Source organism: Oncorhynchus nerka, linkage group LG22 (assembly GCF_034236695.1).
Source record: "Oncorhynchus nerka isolate Pitt River linkage group LG22, Oner_Uvic_2.0, whole genome shotgun sequence".
In the NCBI taxonomy this organism is placed as follows: Eukaryota; Metazoa; Chordata; class Actinopteri; order Salmoniformes; family Salmonidae; genus Oncorhynchus; species Oncorhynchus nerka.
Window position 1 is genome coordinate 23,752,491 of NC_088417.1, and position 17,383 is coordinate 23,769,873.

General features: G+C 41.5%; 1 protein-coding gene across 2 annotated transcripts in view; it reads right to left on the reverse strand.

The window, feature by feature from the left end:
- The window catches only part of sema5a (sema domain, seven thrombospondin repeats (type 1 and type 1-like), transmembrane domain (TM) and short cytoplasmic domain, (semaphorin) 5A), a 209,006-nt gene that overhangs the window by 85,006 nt on the left and 106,617 nt on the right, over positions 1-17,383 (reverse strand). For both annotated transcript variants that reach the window (XM_029626548.2, XM_029626547.2), the window contains 3 exons: positions 16,256-16,469; positions 13,184-13,469; positions 11,073-11,208 (listed from right to left, as the gene is read on the reverse strand). In XM_029626548.2, coding sequence (XP_029482408.1) covers positions 11,073-11,208; positions 13,184-13,469; positions 16,256-16,469 — 636 coding nt within the window. The remainder of the gene's footprint in view (positions 1-11,072; positions 11,209-13,183; positions 13,470-16,255; positions 16,470-17,383) is intronic.

A 17,383-nucleotide genomic window follows, 5' to 3' on the forward strand; every position in this document is an offset into this window, starting at 1 on the left:
AGAAATATAATGAATAGAGCACACACAATCTCCTGTACTATTCCAATCTATCTGAGAGTCTTGTTGGATCTACACAATGCATTTATTTCTGAACATTTTGTAAATGTTCATTCTCCTGAATATCCATTGCCCCAGTTGTACAATCAAATCAAACCAATGAATTTTGTACACAAAAGTATAAATAAGTTGTGATGCTCAACTACGGACTCTTCCAACATGCCACTGAAAAGTTTGAAAGCTGCAATTAATTGTATGATACCTGAAAATACTGCAGAGTAATTCAAATCCATTTGCAAACATTGGAAACAGCAAGTTGGATGCTTAGCAAAAACAACTTTGAACCTCTTTGTCCATCTGAGGGTAAATGTTCTTGTTACGAACACACACTTGACCATCTTTAAAGGGATAGTTTACTCAGACTAAAACAAAAGATTTACCACCTACCTTGGCTGCAGTTGATTCATGAGGGCATTTTGATTCATGTTTTGGGATATTTAGTTTCCTTTTGACACTCAATAGCCATCATTTGTTACGGTTAGCACTCTCAGTTTAACATTCAACTGTTCTTGTGCCTGAGTAATAAAACGAATGACTTTTGGGCCAACATTTTATTAGCATGTTGTTACATAATACTTTTGCAATTGCATTTTAATTGCATAGAAATTAGCTGAAATGAGCTCACAAGAGGAATAGTGACTATTCCTTATTCTACTTATGTAATAACTCCATTATCATGCAAGTCCTATGTAACAACAATGTTGCTATTGTAATAATCACAAAGTTACTACACAAGAACCTGATGCCAAGCTTTACTGTATTACCTTATGTCTCACTCAATGTGAAAATATATTTGTTAGCCATTTTGAAGCTGCAAAAGTGGTCTACTCTAATGTTGAGGTGATTCCATGTCCCTCATATATTTCATTCTAGACTATAAACTATATTAAGACGAATATCTAAGAGCCCCCTAAACCACATGCTTATGATCATATATTTAGACTAATTGAACTAACTGTTGTAGCTTTTTGGCAGCCATCAAAAATACATTTTTTTGCTTTTAAATAATTGCATTTATTAAAATATCTTAAAATATTTTGGGGTTTTCTGAGACATATTCCAATACTTTAATATTATGTTGTTTTTCTGAGACCTGTACTTGAATATTAAAGAAAATATTTGCCTTTTAGTTGAAATGTCATAACCTATATTTGACGACCTTGAGTTTTTGAAAAGGTAGTATTTTCAAATGAACTACAAAACATAACTATTTTCTACCCAGTTCTGGTACTAACTGTATAATATAGTGAGATATGCATGTAAAATGTATTATAACAACCATTGGGAAATCATCAATAAGAGTTTTGTGCAAAACACATCAATCTCTCTCTGACAATGAGTTAAACAATGAATTCATTTTGCATTTAAAAGTGAGAGATGACTATCTGCACTCAGACACACCCACCCCAGTCTGATGGTATATTAACTGTTAATACACAGCAACATGATTCACCATGATCTATGACTACTGGATCAATTCATACAGTTTAAAAGAAGAGGGAGATATTTCTCTAGACAGATAGATCATTAACCATTCAATCAATGGCCAGGGTGTGTGTGAGTAATGATTTCACAGGAAGTTGGGGAAAGATCCACTTTGCGGTGTGTATGTATGTGTGTATGTGTGTGTGTGAGTCTCTCTCTCACTCTGTGTGTGTGTGTGTGTGTGTGTGTGTTTGTGTGTGTGTGTAGGGTGCTAGATATATGGGTAGGCCATTTTACATCAATGCAGGGCTGCCATAAATCCAAAGCTCGTAAATCGAATCCTCCAACATTGACAAATACTTGATGAAGATGTCACCCCAACCTAGATAAAGTGTGCTGTGCTCCAACAGTGAAATGTGTGTGTGTGTGTATGCATGTGTTGGTATGTGTGTGCGTGCGTGTGTCAAATGGTGCAGCTCAGAGCAATCCCCCCCCCCACACACACACACTTTATCCTCTCTAACAGGGCCCTGCAGACCTACACAGCAACAGTGGGCAGGGCAAGGCTTTGGTCAGATACTACAAGCCAGAGGAAATTGGTTTCCATCCAGGCAATTTCTCCTAGCCTCAAGTGACTGGAATCTGTGTGTGTGTGCGTTTCTTCATGTGCAAATATGTGTGTCTATCAAGCGTATAACTCGCTGACCAAGTTCACCTTAGGCTTTTGGTAACATGAGTGATATGGAACATGTGTGTGTGTGTGTGTGTGTGTGTGTGTGTGTGTGTGCGACCTCCACTGGCTCCCCCAACACCCTGAGAAAATGAAATCACATTCAGACTGCTGTGTGTAGATTAGGTCATATGCTAAGCCTGCTAGCCCTGAGAGCTGCTAGCCCTGAGAACTGCTAGCCCTTCCAGCCATACACCATGCTCTCTGTGTCATGACTAAAAAGCACAGGCAAAGGCTTCCAAATCCTCCCTCTGTTCCAAAGCCCTATGGGGTCAGAGCCTAGCCGCGTGAAGTAGTATAAACGTGCTGAGGGTACTGCAGCACCCCCTGATTTTTTTATATTTTTTATAAATAAAATTAAACAACCTTTTAAAATGTAGGGTTAGGGTTAGTGCACTGGACCTTTAATACGCGGAACAATAATATAAACGTGTTATAAACGTGTCATAAACATGTAAAGTGTTGCTCCCATGTTTCATGAGCTGAAAAAAAATCTCCCTGAAATTTTCCATATGCACAAAAAGCTTATTTCTATCAAATGTTGTGCTCAAATTTGTTTACATCACTGTTAGTGAGCATTTCTCCTTGGTCAAATTAATCCATCCACCTGAAAAGTGTGGCATATCAAGAAGCTGATTAAACAGCAAGATCATTACCTTGTACATTACCTTGCACGGTGAACAATAAAAGGACACTCTAAAATGTACAGTTTTGTCACACAACACAATGCCACAGATGTCTCAACTTTTGAGGGAGTGTACAATTGGCATGCTGACTGCAGGAATGTCCACCAGAGCTGTTGCCAGATAATTTAATGTTCATTTCTCTACCATAAGCCGCTTCCAATGTCGTTTTAAAGAATTCGGCATTATGTCCAACTGGCCTCACAACCACAGACCACGTGTAACCACGCCAGCACAGGACCTCCACATACGGTTTCTTCACGAGCGGGATCGTCTGAGACCAGCCACCCGGACAGCTGATGAAACTGTGGGTTTGCACAACTGAAGGATTTCTGCAAAAACTGTCAGAAACTGTCTCAGGGAAGCTCATCTGAGTGCTCGTCGTCATCACCAGGGTCTTGGCCTGACTGCAGTTCGGCGTTGTAACCGACTTCAGTGGGAAAATGCTCACCTTCGATGGCCACTGGCACGCTGGAGAAGTATGCTCTTCATGGATGAATCTTGATTTCGACTGTACTGGGCAGTACGGCGTCATGTGGGCGAGCGGTTTGCTGATGTCAACGTTGTGAACAGAGTGCCCCATGGTGGCGGTGGGGTTATAGTATGGGCAGGCATAAGCTATCAACAACAAACACAATTGTATTTTATGAATGGCAATTTGAATGCACAGAGATACTTGGGCCCATTGCCGTGCCATTAATCCGCCACCATCACCTCATGTTTCAGCATTTTAATGCACAGCACCATGTAGCAAGGATCTGTACACAATTCCTGGAAGCTGAAAATGTCCCAGTTCTTCCATGGCCTGCATATTCACCAGAAATGTCCCCCATTGAGCATGTTTGGATGCTCTGGCTCGACATGTACGACAGCGCGTTCCAGTTCCCATTTATATCCAGCAACTTCGCACAGCCATTGAAGAGGAGTGGGACAACATTCCACAGGCCACAATCAACAGCCTGTTCAACTTTATACAAAGGATATATGTCACGCTGCATGAGGCAAATGGTGGTCACACCAGATACTGACTGGTTTTCTGATCCACCCCCCTACCTTTTTGTTAAGGTATCTATGAGCAACATATGCATATCTGTATTCCCAGTCATGTGAAATCCATCGATTAGAGCCTCATTTATTGAAATCGACTGATATGAACTGTAACTCGGTAAAATCTTGGAAATTGTCGCATTTTGCATTCCTGTTTTCGTTCATTGTAGTATTATTATTAGTTGAGCGACATCGACGTCTGTAGCGTGTTTTCAGCATCTCCACTTTGGCAAAAAAGGTAGTTGTATAATTAAGAACATGACTCAATAGTTGGAGTTGTAAGAGTCGTTGCCCTGTCCCTTTCTCTTTGATTGTCATTTTAATGGAATCCATGAAGAACAAAACCCTGTGCTCTGACATTTACATCAAAAAGTGCAAAGTTATAGGCAAAGAAAACAAAACATCCACTTAAAATAAAATATTTTTCAAACTACATGGAAAACAAACACTTTTTGTGCAGTATTAATTTACAATTGTTACAAACCACATAATGTACATTACTGTATTGTACACAAGCTGGTCATCTAGGATTGTAACTAGACTTTCCATCACCATGAAGAAAAACAATGTACAGTAGAGTAATTTAGTACATTGAGACATCAAGTGGTTTGTGATGATGTGATGATGTGGCTGAGTTGGTAGAGCATGGCACTTGCAATACTAGGGGTGTGGGTTTGAAAAAGCATGCAAATGTATGTACTCACTACTGTAAGTTCTTTTGGATAAGAGTGTCTACTGAAAAGGAATGAATAGACCATTTCAGTTCACACATAGAAATAAGTTGCATTTGCAAAGTATTTCAAGAAACTGCAAAACATATCAAGCAACTATTTTTATATTCCAACAGTATTAATCAGATTAACTGTTTTGTACAGAGTCAAGTTACAAATGCTGGTAAACATTCAAATACATTTAGTAAATTTTTTCTCAAAAGTCATGCACTGAGCCTTTACTAGTCCTGTATTAGTAGACCGATAAAGACATCTTCAGCTTGGGCAAAAAATAATAATTCTGCATCCCCCCAATAGGCAAAAAAAATCACAGCACCCCCACCCCCAAACAAATTTCCTTGGCTATGGGTCAGAGAGGCTTCAGAAAGTGAAGTGCCATTCGTGATAGGTAGAAGTTGCCCTTTAACACAGATCTAGGATCAGATTACTCTCAACCCACTCCTAACCTTAAACTATAAGGGAGATGTAATAACACCTGGTCCTGGGTCAGTGGTTAGGGGTAACTTCTTCCGGCTCCAGGGAAAGTACTGTAGTGGTGCGATTGGGATGTTGTAAATTTCACATCAGTGAGTTTTATAACGCGAGGTCGTCATTATTAACAGGTTTGTGAGGAGATTGAAAGAGAGAGAGTGAGAGAGAATGAATTAATGAGAGGGAGTGTACAGGAACTCTGGGGCTTGTTCATCAGCCCTACACGCACGCACGCACACACACACACACACACACACACACACACACGCACACGCACACACACACACACACACACACAAGCACACAAACAAAACACACACAAACAAAACACAAACACAAATGCATACCCACCCATACACATAACCACATGCACACACACACTTTCTGTTGTATGCGATTATGTTTGTGTGTGTTGGTTAATTGGACAGAGTTGTTGAGGTGATAAAATCTCTCAGAATAACCAGGTGAAAACCTGTGTCCATGACGGCTAGATGTCCACCAGAACTGACTGTCCATGGGAAACAGACACAGGCGCGGTCGTCCGTCACCATATCAGATGTAAGATTTTAATTTGATCACTCTTTTGTTGCTGACAAAATTCCTGCACAGCAGGAAATGCAAACTTAGTGTATTTGAGTTTTTAAAACACTTCTAAAGTGTATAAAATCTACTTAATTTTCCTTAACGAAAAATGTATCAACCCCTACAAAAACGTCCATTAACTATATCTCCTGCTGTAGCAAACTGGCTCAAATTAAGATCCTACATCTGTAAGGCACTGACCTCTTGTCACACTATGGTAGTAGCTATTAGCCTGATTTGTTATATTCAATTGGTCATATTCAACTTTAAAAACTGATTCAGGCTCATCCCTCCCAAAACATATCCCAATCTGATCCTGTGCCTGGCTTAACCCTGATAGAATAACACCTAGCTGAGCTCATGGCTCAAGGCCTTGTTTCTACAATAGAGATAGAAGATTTTCCTGTGAGCTGTGTCGGTGGCCATACTGGAGTTCCTTACCTTAAAGTCAGGGTTAGAGTTGGGGTAGGTGTATATTTACCTGAAAGTCAGGGTTAGGGTTGGGGTAGGTGTATATTTACCTGAAAGTCAGGGTTAGGGTTGGGGTAGGTGTATATTTACCTGAAAGTCAGGGTTAGGGTTGGGGTAGGTGTATATTTACCTTAAAGTCAGGGTTAGAGTTGGGGTAGGTGTATATTTACCTGAAAGTCAGGGTTAGAGTTGGGGTAGGTGTATATTTACCTGAAAGTCAGGGTTAGGGTTGGGGTAGGTGTATATTTACCTGAAAGTCAGGGTTAGGGTTGGGGTAGGTGTATATTTACCTGAAAGTCAGGGTTAGGGTTGGGGTAGGTGTATATTTACCTTAAAGTCAGGGTTAGAGTTGGGGTAGGTGTATATTTACCTGAAAGTCAGGGTTAGTGTTGGGGTAGGTGTATATTTACCTGAAAGTCAGGGTTAGTGTTGGGGTAGGTGTATATTTACCTGAAAGTCAGGGTTAGAGTTGGGGTAGGTGTATATTTACCTGAAAGTCAGGGTTAGAGTTGGGGTAGGTGTATATTTACCTGAAAGTCAGGGTTAGAGTTGGGGTAGGTGTATATTTACCTGAAAGTCAGGGTTAGAGTTGGGGTAGGTGTATATTTACCCGAAAGTCAGGGTTAGAGTTGGGGTAGGTGTATATTTACCTTAAAGTCAGGGTTAGGGTTGGGGTAGGTGTATATTTACCTGAAAGTCAGGGTTAGGGTTGGGGTAGGTGTATATTTACCTGAAAGTCAGGGTTAGGGTTGGGGTAGGTGTATATTTACCTGAAAGTCAGGGTTAGAGTTGGGGTAGGTGTATATTTACCTGAAAGTCAGGGTTAGAGTTGGGGTAGGTGTATATTTACCTGAAAGTCAGGGTTAGAGTTGGGGTAGGTGTATATTTACCCGAAAGTCAGGGTTAGAGTTGGGGTAGGTGTATATTTACCTGAAAGTCAGGGTTAGGGTTGGGGTAGGTGTATATTTACCTGAAAGTCAGGGTTAGGGTTGGGGTAGGTGTATATTTACCTGGAAGTCAGGGTTAAGGGTGGTGTATACTTGTTTTAATGACATGTCTGTAGACAATTAGAATGTGACAAGTGTCGCTGGTCAAAACAACATTTAATTTATACTCTGGTGGAATGTCTGTCGACCGGCGCTGCGACTGTTTCCTTGTTGCACAGACATGAAAAAAATGTATGTCTCTGCAAACTTTGCAATGCCCGTTGTCGTGGTTACTGGGCTGCTACAGCAACAATACCAAATCCACTGTGACAAGACAGTGCAGTAGTTCTAAAATTCTAATATTGAATGACCTACTTTAATCTTGTCATACACACAACCAAAACCTAATTTCTATAAACTCGCCATCATTACCTTGTAATTAATTATGTTGTTGTGGTGGGTTTATTTTCCTTTAATAATGAATCAAAAGTAGCTAAAGTTAAGGTGTTGTCAGCTATACTCTGGTCATTATTTGAACTGGTTAGCCTGCTAGTTAGCTAGCTAACAAGCTACTAACGAACCAAAACATTGTTTAGAAAGTTGCTTTTAGTTGCCTTGCTTGCTAGATGGACATTTACAAAGTACATTTTTTAATGGATGGGTTTATAGGTGTTCAAATAAAGCAAGTATGCTATTTGGAGCACTGGGCTGCATGTTAACATCAGTTTGCTTTATTCACTAAGTCTGCTTTATTCACTGCTTTAGCACACTCCACCGACCCTAATGTCCTAGCCGTGTCTGAATCCTGGCTTAGGAAGGCCACCAAAAATTCTGAAATTTCCATCCCCAACTACAACATTTTCCGTCAAGACAGAACTGCTAAAGGGGGTGGAATTGCAATCTACTGTAGAGATACAGAGTTCTGTCAGACTATCCAGGTCTATGCCCAAAGTTCAAGTTTATACTTTTAAAGATCCATCTCTCCAAAAATAAGTCCCTCACTGTTGCTGCTTGTTATAGAGCCCCTTCCGCTCCCAGCTGTGCCCTGGACACCATATGTGAATTGATTGCCCCCCCATTTATCGTCAGAGTTCGTACTGCTAGTTGACCTAAATTGGGATATGCTTAACACCCCGGCCGTCCTACAATCTAAGTTAGGTGCCCTTAATCTCACACAAATGATCAAGGAACCTACCAGGTACAACCCCAAATCCATAAACATGGGCACCCTCATAGATATCATCCTGACCAACTTGCCCTCTAAATACACCTCTGCTGTTTTCAACCAGGATCTCAGCGGTCACTGATTCATTCCCTGCGCCCGTTATGGGTCAACGGTCAAATGACCACCCCTCATCACTGTCAAATGCTCCCTAAAACACTTCTGTGAGCAGGCCTTTCTAAATGACCTGGCCTGGGTATCCTGGAAGGATATCGATCTCATCCCGTCAGTAGAGAATGCCTGGTTATTCTTTAAAAGTGCTTTCTTCAACATCTTAAATAAGCATGCCCCTTTCCTAAATTGTAGAACCAAGAACAGATATAGACCTAGGTTAACTCCAGGCTAGACTGACCTATGACACCCTGTGGCATACTGCACTAGCTTCAAATAGTCCCCGCGATATGCAACTTTTTAGGGAAGTCAGGAACCAATACACACAGTCAGTTAGGAAAGCAAAGGCTAGCTTTTTCAAACAGAAATTTGCATCCTGCAGCACTAATTCCAAAAAGTTCTGGGACACTGTAAAGTCCATGGAGAATAAGAACACCTCCTCCCAGCTGCACACTGCACTGAGACTAGGAAACACTGTCACCACTGATAAATCCACGATAATTGAGAATTTCAATAAGCATTTCTCTACGACTGGCCATGTTTTCCACCTGGCTACCCCTACTCCGGCCAACAGCTCTGCACCCCCCGCAGCGACTGGCCCAAGCCCACCGCTTCTCCTTCACCCAAATCTAGATAGCTGATGTTCTGAAAGAGCTGCAAAATCTGGATCCCTTCCTAAAATTATCCGCCACCTTTGTTGCAACCCCTATTACTAGTCTGTTCAACCTCTCTTTCGTATCGTCTGAGATTTCTAAAGACTGGAAAGCGGCTGTGGTCATCCCTCTCTTCAAAGGGGAGACACTCTAGACCCAAACCCTGCCCTGCCTTTCTAAGGTCTTCGAAATCCAAGTGAACAAACAGATCGTCCGACCATTTCGAATCCCACCATACCTTGTCCGCTATGCAATCTGATTTCCGAGCTGGTCACGGGGGTGCCTGAGGTGAACCCAAGTCCTAAATGATATCATAACCGGCATCGATAAAAGACAGTACCGTGCAGCCATCTTCATCGACCTGGTCAAGGCTTTCGACTCCGTCAATCACCGTATTCTTATCGGCAGGCCTTGGTTTCTCTACTGGCTGCCTCGCATGGTTCACCAACTACTTCTCAGATAGAGTTCAGTGTATCAAATCGGAGGGCCTGTTGACCGGACCTCTGGCAGTCTCTATGGGGGTGCCACAGGGTTAAATTCTCGGGCCGACTCTTTTCTCTGTATATATCAATTATGTCACTCTTGCTGCGGCTGATTCTTTGATCCACCTCTACGCAGACGACACCATTCTGTATACATCTGGCCCTTCTTTGGACATTGTGTTTTAACAAACCTCCAAACGAGCTTCAACGCCATACAACACTCCTTCCGTGGCCCCCAACTGCTTTTAAATTCTAGTAAAACTTAATACATGCTCTTCAACCGATCGCTGCCCGCCCGACTTGCATCACTACTCTGGAAGGTTCTGACTTAGAATATGTGGACAACTATAAATATCTAGGTGTCTGGCTAGACTGTAAACTCTCCTTCCAGACTCACATTAAGCATCTCCAATCCAAAGTTAAATCTAGAATCTGCTACCTATTTCATAACAAAGCCTCCTTCACTCATGCTGCCAAACATACCCTCGTAAAACGGACTATCCTACCAATCCTCGACTTCAGCGATGTCATTTACAAGAGAGTGCCTCCAACACTCTACTCAGAAAATTGGATGCAGTTTATCACAGTGCCATCCGTTTTGTCACCAAAGCCCCATATACTACCCACCACTGCGACCTGTATGGTCTCATTGGCTGGTCCTCGCTACATATTCGTCGCCAAACCCACTGGCTCCAGGTCATCTATAAGTCTTTGCTAGGTACCACCCACCCGTAGCACACGCTCCAGCAGGTATATTTCACTGGTCTACCCCAAAGCCAACACCTACTTTGGCCGCCTTTCCTTACAGTTCTCTGCTGTCATTGACAGGAACAAATTGCAAAAATTACTGACGTTGGAGACTTATATCTCCCTCACTAACTTTAAGCGTCAGCTGTCAGAGCCGCTTACCGATCGCTGCAGCTGTACACAGCCCATCTGTAAATAGCCCATCCAATCAACTACCTACCTCATCCCCATATTTGTTTTTGTTTTTCTGGTCTTTTGCACACCAGTATTTCTACTTGCACATCCTCATCTGCCATATCACTCCAGTGTAAATTGCTAAATTGTAATTACTTCGCCACTATTGGCCTGTTTATTGCCTTACCTCCTTACTTAATTTGCACACACTGTATGCAGATTTTTCTATTGCGTTATTGACTGTACATTTGATTATCCCATGTGTAACTTTGTGTTGTTTTTGTCGCACTGCTTTGCTTTATCTTGGCCAGGTCGCAGTTGTAAATGAGAACTTGTTCTCAACTGGCCTACCTGGTTAAATAAAGGTGAAATAAAAAAATCGAATAAAAATGCCATGCAGAGGCTGTCATTTTGTATTTATACTTTTTCATAACGAAGACGATAAGTTTGATGTCGGATGATGATAGAATGGTCACGATGTCACTGCGACAACTGTCTACAGACATGTTGATCGACCAACTGCAAACCAGCCTTCCGGGTTGGGGTAGGTGAGTATTTACCTGGAAGTCAGGGTTAGGGTTAGGGTAGGGTAGCCAGGCGGAGCGAGAGTTCTCCTGGTACTTGAAGGGACCTCCAAACACCTGGGTGATGGCACTGAGGTTGAAGGCACACACCGCAGACGCTGCTATGCTGTTCCTGAAGGGGGAAGAGAGGGATAGCGATAAATATACAGTGCCTTCAGAAAGTATTCACACCACTTGACTTTTCACACATTTTGTTGTATTAGGAAGTGGGATTAACATTTTTTTGTTGTCATTTTTGTCAACTATCTATACAAAATACTCTGTAATGTCAAAGTGGATTCTCTTTCACCTTGACATTACATTTGAAAAAAATAAATATGAAAAATAAAACAATAATATATCTTGAAATAAAACAATAATATATCTTGATTCAACTCCCTAAGTCAATACATGTTAGAATCACCTTTGGCAGTGATTACAGCTGTGAGTCTTGGTAAGACTCTAAGAGCTTTGCACACCTGAACTGTACAATATTTGCCAATTATTATTTTCTAAATTCTTCGAGCTCTGTCAAATTGGTTGTTGTTTATCGCTAGACAACCATTTTAAAGTCTAACCAACAATTTTCAAGCAGATTTAAGTCACAACTGTAACTGTGAGACTCTGGAACTTTCATTGTCTTCTTGGTAACCAACTCCAGTGTAAATTCGGCCTTGTGTTTTAGGTTATTGCCCTGCTGAAAGGTGAATTCATCTTCCAGTGTCTGGTGGAAAGCAGACCACCAGGTTTTCCTCTAGGATTTTGCCTGTGCTTAGCTCCATTCTGGGTTTTTTTTATCCTGAAAAACTCCCCTTAATGATTACAAGCATACCCATAACATGATGCAGCCACCACTATGCTTGAAAATGTGGATAGTGGTGCTCAATAATGTATTGTATTGTATTTGCCCCAAACAAAACACTTTGAAGTCAGGATAAAAAGTTTATTGCTTTGCCACATTTATGCAGTATTACTTTAGTGCATTGTTGCAAACAGGATGCATGTTTTGGAATATTTTTATTCTGTACAGGCTTCCTTCTTTTCACTCTGTCAGTTAGGTTAGTATTGTGGAGTAACTACAATGTTGTTGATCCATCCTCAGTTTTCTCCTATCACAGCCATTAAACTCTGTAACTGTTTTAAAGTCACCATTGACTTCATGGTGAAATCCCTGAGTGGTTTCCTTTCACTCCGGAAAATGATTTAGGAAGGACGCCTGGATCTTTGTAGTGACTGGCTGTATTGATACACCATCCAAAGTTGAATTAATAACTTCACCATGCTCAAAGGGATATACAATGTCTGCTTTTTAATTTGAATACTTATTTACTCAAGACATTTCAGCTTTCATTTTTACTTAATTTGGAAAAAAAATAAAAACAGAATTCCACTTTACATTATGGGGTATTGTGTGTAGGCTAGAATGTGGAAAAATTCAAGGAGTGTGAATACTTTCTGAAGGCACTGTATATGGTTAGGATTTTGTCTGCTGACTGTTAATGTCCAGTCTCTGTTTTTGTCCTCTAAATATATCTACACATCTGTCCCTACACAGACTCAGATCCTACTGTGAGTGATGGTGTAAGGTGACTATAAATTTAACACCAGGCTTCATTTAAAATGTTCTGCCTCTGTGGCTATGTGTATGGATCGGGCCTGACGAATAGCTTTGACTTTTCAAACTGTCACTTTCCACAAAAGCATGTCTCTTCTAAGAGGTGAGAAAATTGAAAATGAAAGAAATGAGTTTAAAGTCAAACTGTGAAACTAAACGTGTGTGAATGACGATAGTATGTATAACATGACTGTTCATTTTAAGCTGTGCCTGAAGTATACTTCATACATTATAAACTGGGTGGTTCAAGTGCTGAATGCTGATTGGCTGACAGCCGTGGTATATCAGACGGGTATGACACACCATTTATTTTTACTGTACAAACCGTGGTATATTGGCCAGATACCATAACCCCTCGGGCATCATTGCTTAATAATACAGACAGAATATACCCTCTGTGTGTGTGTGTGTGTGTGTGTGTGTGTGTGTGTGTGTGTGTGTGTGTGTGTGTGTGTGTGTGTGTGTGTGTGTATAGTATGCATTTCACACTTACACATTAGTAGTGAAGATCCCATAGAGCAGTTCTAGCTCTGGTAGGTAGAACGTCCCCTGTAGTTCATTATAGTTGAACGGTATCTCCCCTGGTCGAGAGCAGTTCAACCGCGCCTTCATGAACGTGGTCCAGGTGTCCTCCAATAGGAAGCGGCCCCCAATGTCGTTCTTACAGACCCGGGCAGCGCGAGAGAACACGGTCCGACCGCAGTCGTGTTCCACTGCGTTCTCTCGGAAGAAGAAGTAGGTGAAGTTTCCAATGTCGTAGGAGGAGACAAAGTTGGGTTCTGTTGAAGGAGGACACAAAGTTAGGTTCTGTTGTAGGAGGAGACAAAGTTAGGTTCTGTTGTAGGAGGAGACAAAGTTAGGTTCTGTTAAAGGAGGAGACAAACTATTTAGACCACTTGACTTTTTCTACATTTTGTTACGTTACAGCCTTATTCTAAAATTGATTCAATTGTTTTTTTCCCTCATCAATCTACACACTACGCTATAATGACGCTACAAGCTTGTCACACCTGTATTTGGGGAGTTTCTCCCATTCTTCTCTGAGTTTCTCCCATTCTCCACTGAAGCTCTGTCAGGTTGGATGGGGAGTGTCGCTTTACAGCTTTTTTCAGGTCTCTCCAAAGATGTTTGATCGGGTTCAAGTCCGGGCTCTGGCTGGGCCACTCAAGAACATTCAGAGACTTTTCCCGAAGCCACTCCTGTGTTGTCTTGGCTGTGTGCTTAGGGTTGTTGTCCTGTTGAAAGGTTTACCTTCTCCCCAGTCTGCTTCACTATAGGGATGGTGCCAGTTTTCCTCCAGATGTGACGCTTGGTTTTCCAGCCAAGAGTTCAATCTTGGTTTCATCTGACCAGAGAATCTTGTTTCTCATGGTCTGAGAGTATTTAGGTGCATTTTTGCAAACTCCAAGCGGTTGGACATGTGCCTTTTACTGAGGAGTGGCTTCCGTCTGGCCACTCTACCATAAAGGCCTGATTGATGGAGTGCTGCAGAGATGGTTGTCCTTCTGGAAGGTTCTCCCATCTCCACAGAAGAACTCTGGAGCTCTGTCAGAGTGACCATCAGGTTCTTGGTCACTTCCCTGACCAAGGCCCTTCTCCCCCGATTGCTCCGTTTGGCCAGGCTGCCAGCTCTAGGAAGATTCTTGGTTGTTCCAAACGTCTTCCATTTAAGAATGATGGAGGCCACTGTGTTCTTGGGGACCTTCAATGCTGCAGACATTTTTGGTACCCCTTCCCCAGATCTGTGCTTCGACACAATCCTGTCTCAGAGCTCTAAGGACAATTTCTTCGACCTCATCGCTTGGTTTTTGCTCTGACATGCATTGTCAACTGTCAACTTATATAGACAGGTGTGTGCTTTTCCAAATCATGTCCAATCAATTGAATTTACCACAGGTGGACTCCAATCAAGTCGCAGAAACAGGATGATCGATGGAAACAGGATGCACCCGAGCTCAATTTCAAGTCTTATAGCAAAGCGTCTGAATACTTATGTAAATAAGCTATTTCTGTTTTGTTTTTATTTGATACATTTTCAAAAAAATCTGTTTTCACTATCTCATTATGGAGTATTGTGCGTAGATTGATGAGGAAAATTATTTTTAAATAAGGCTGTAACGTAACAAAATGTGGAAAAAGTCAATGGCTCTGAATACTTTCCGAATGCACTGTATATGATAATGAGTTCTGAGTGATTGACTAGGGGTCCATAGGAATGTGAGGTTGAGGGGATTAGTCTTAATAAATTATGGCATTGTTATTAATGACTTTGTGTTTCAAAATTAATTATTTATCCAGGGAAACCCTAAAGGTTAGGATGAGGTATGACCAAAACAATGGTGTAATAGTTGTCAACCCATCTAAAACTGCTGACCTTCCTAGAGCGCTCATTGATGAGCTGTTCATTTTTATGTATGACATTATTGGACCTTAACCGCACGCTTTATCCTCTATGACAGTGATTTAATTCACTTTTAAATGAAAGAGTTTTTTCCCCTTGTTTTCCCCTTTCAGCCCCTCCTCTCCTCTGCACCTTTGCACAGCATCACAGGAGAAAAGGGAGAAAAAATCAATTTGCCATAAAATTAGTTATTAAACCTTTTCTCAAAGGTTGTCGCGGCGCTATGTATGTGGTGGCTTTTAATTTATTTTTCAATCTGGCTTTAATGTGAATCAGATAAAATCCTGACAAGATAGCGATTGACCTGCTCTTTTAGAGCAAGTGAACGACTGAAGCAGCGTAATTCAATCAGCTGCCCTGTTCCAGGTGGGGTGTGCTGCTGAACTGCGATCCACTGAGCTCTTCAGAACGACACACTGATTTCATTGTTTCAGTACCAGATGGAAATGTCACTTGTATATCCTTCAAAAGGAAAGAACAAAATATAATATATATATACAACGGACCTCTGAGACTATCACAGTGCAGGTGCATTTATACGGAGACTTGATTACACACAGGTGGATTGTATTTATCATCATTAGTCATTTAGGTCAACATTGGATCATTCAGAGATCCTCACTGAACTTCTGGAGAGAGTTTGCTGCACTGAAAATAAAGGGGCTGAATAATTTTGCACGCCCAATTTTTCAGTTTTTGATTTGTTAAAAAAGTTTGAAATATCCAATAAATGTCGTTCCACTTCATTATTGTGTCCCACTTGTTGTTGATTCTTCACAAAAAAAATACAGTTTTATATCTTTATGTTTGAAGCCTGAAATGTGGCAAAAGGTCGCAAAGTTCAAGGGGGCCGTATACTTTCACAAGGCACTGTATATATATATATTGTAAAAGACATTTTGACACTTCCTGTAAACACCACCAACTTCCTGTAAACACCACCAACTTCTACCCTTTCCCCCTCATCCACCCTTTTTCTCCTTCTATATGAACTACTTTTCCTCCTCTCTATACCTTTACTGCTTATTCCCCTGCCCCCTTACCACCTTCCATTTCCCAGCCTACCATTGAGCCATTTGGAGTTGTACTAAGCAGTGAATTATTGGCAGCATCCGCCTATCTCCTACCGCTTGCTTCTCTACCCCTACCTCTACCCCATCCTACCATTGAGCCATTTGGAGTTGTACTGTGCAGTGCGTAGAGGCGGCAGCCCCCCCAGACTGCGGTATATAGCTGGGTCTCTGCCAGAGAAGTCCATGGCGGTGGCAGCATAGAGCTCTCCGCTGGAGGTGATCAGGGCTGTGGAGTTATGGAGAGGGTTGTAGGGACAACGGGCCATCCCACTGATCTGGTCATGGATCTCCGTCAGGTTGGTCAGCTAGAGGGGGCGGGGAAGAGAGGGTGGAGAGGGGGAGGAGATGAGGGGTAGGAGGAGGGAGAGGGGAGAGGATTAATGTGTTTATAATGCACACAAATGCACGCAGGAGTGGAGAGAGAGGGAGTGTGAGCACACATCACATGATTTTTAACTCCCCTCTACTTGACTGGAATTCGTCACTCCCATACAAACATGGATTGTTCTCAAATACTGTGAGTTTTAGCAGAATGATCACACAATGAGACAAGGCTAAACATTGAGCACGTTGCTTGGTTACCACAGAACCAAGGGAGAGATTTGGAGTTTGACTTGAATAATTGATTATGATAGTAAAAGTTCAAGTGAAACAGAGAAGTCACAATTGGCAGCATTTATAGTTGATAAAGGCAAAGCAGTGTGAGTGCAGACTGATTTACAAATCACCTTTATATGATTGTTTATTTCACCACTATGCCGATTTCTCATCTCATAACTAGCTTGTCATCGCTAACATCCAGCTCGTTCCTGCTAATGCTAATCATTGCCTACCTCACACATACAGTCAATACCAAAAGACACAGACATACATACACATGTACCGCTTGCTTGGCTCAACATGAGCTCATTTAAATTCAAAAACGTTATACATTTTCAGAAATGTTGTGGAATTAGTTGATAAAAATAAATAAATGATCAAATAAATGATTGTGTTTTTTCACTATCTTATCATGATGGCATGGGGTTGTTCAATGACAGACATGTTTCTTGTTTAAAATCTATCACTTGGTGGTTTCAATTCAGAGAGACAAATATTTTTTTTGTTGCTAAATGCTATATATCCGCCTCACTCTAAGAGAAATAACTAGTACTGCTATAGTAGATTTTAAAACTTCTTCAGGATCGGTGGGTCCCCCACGGGACAGTTGAGCTAACGT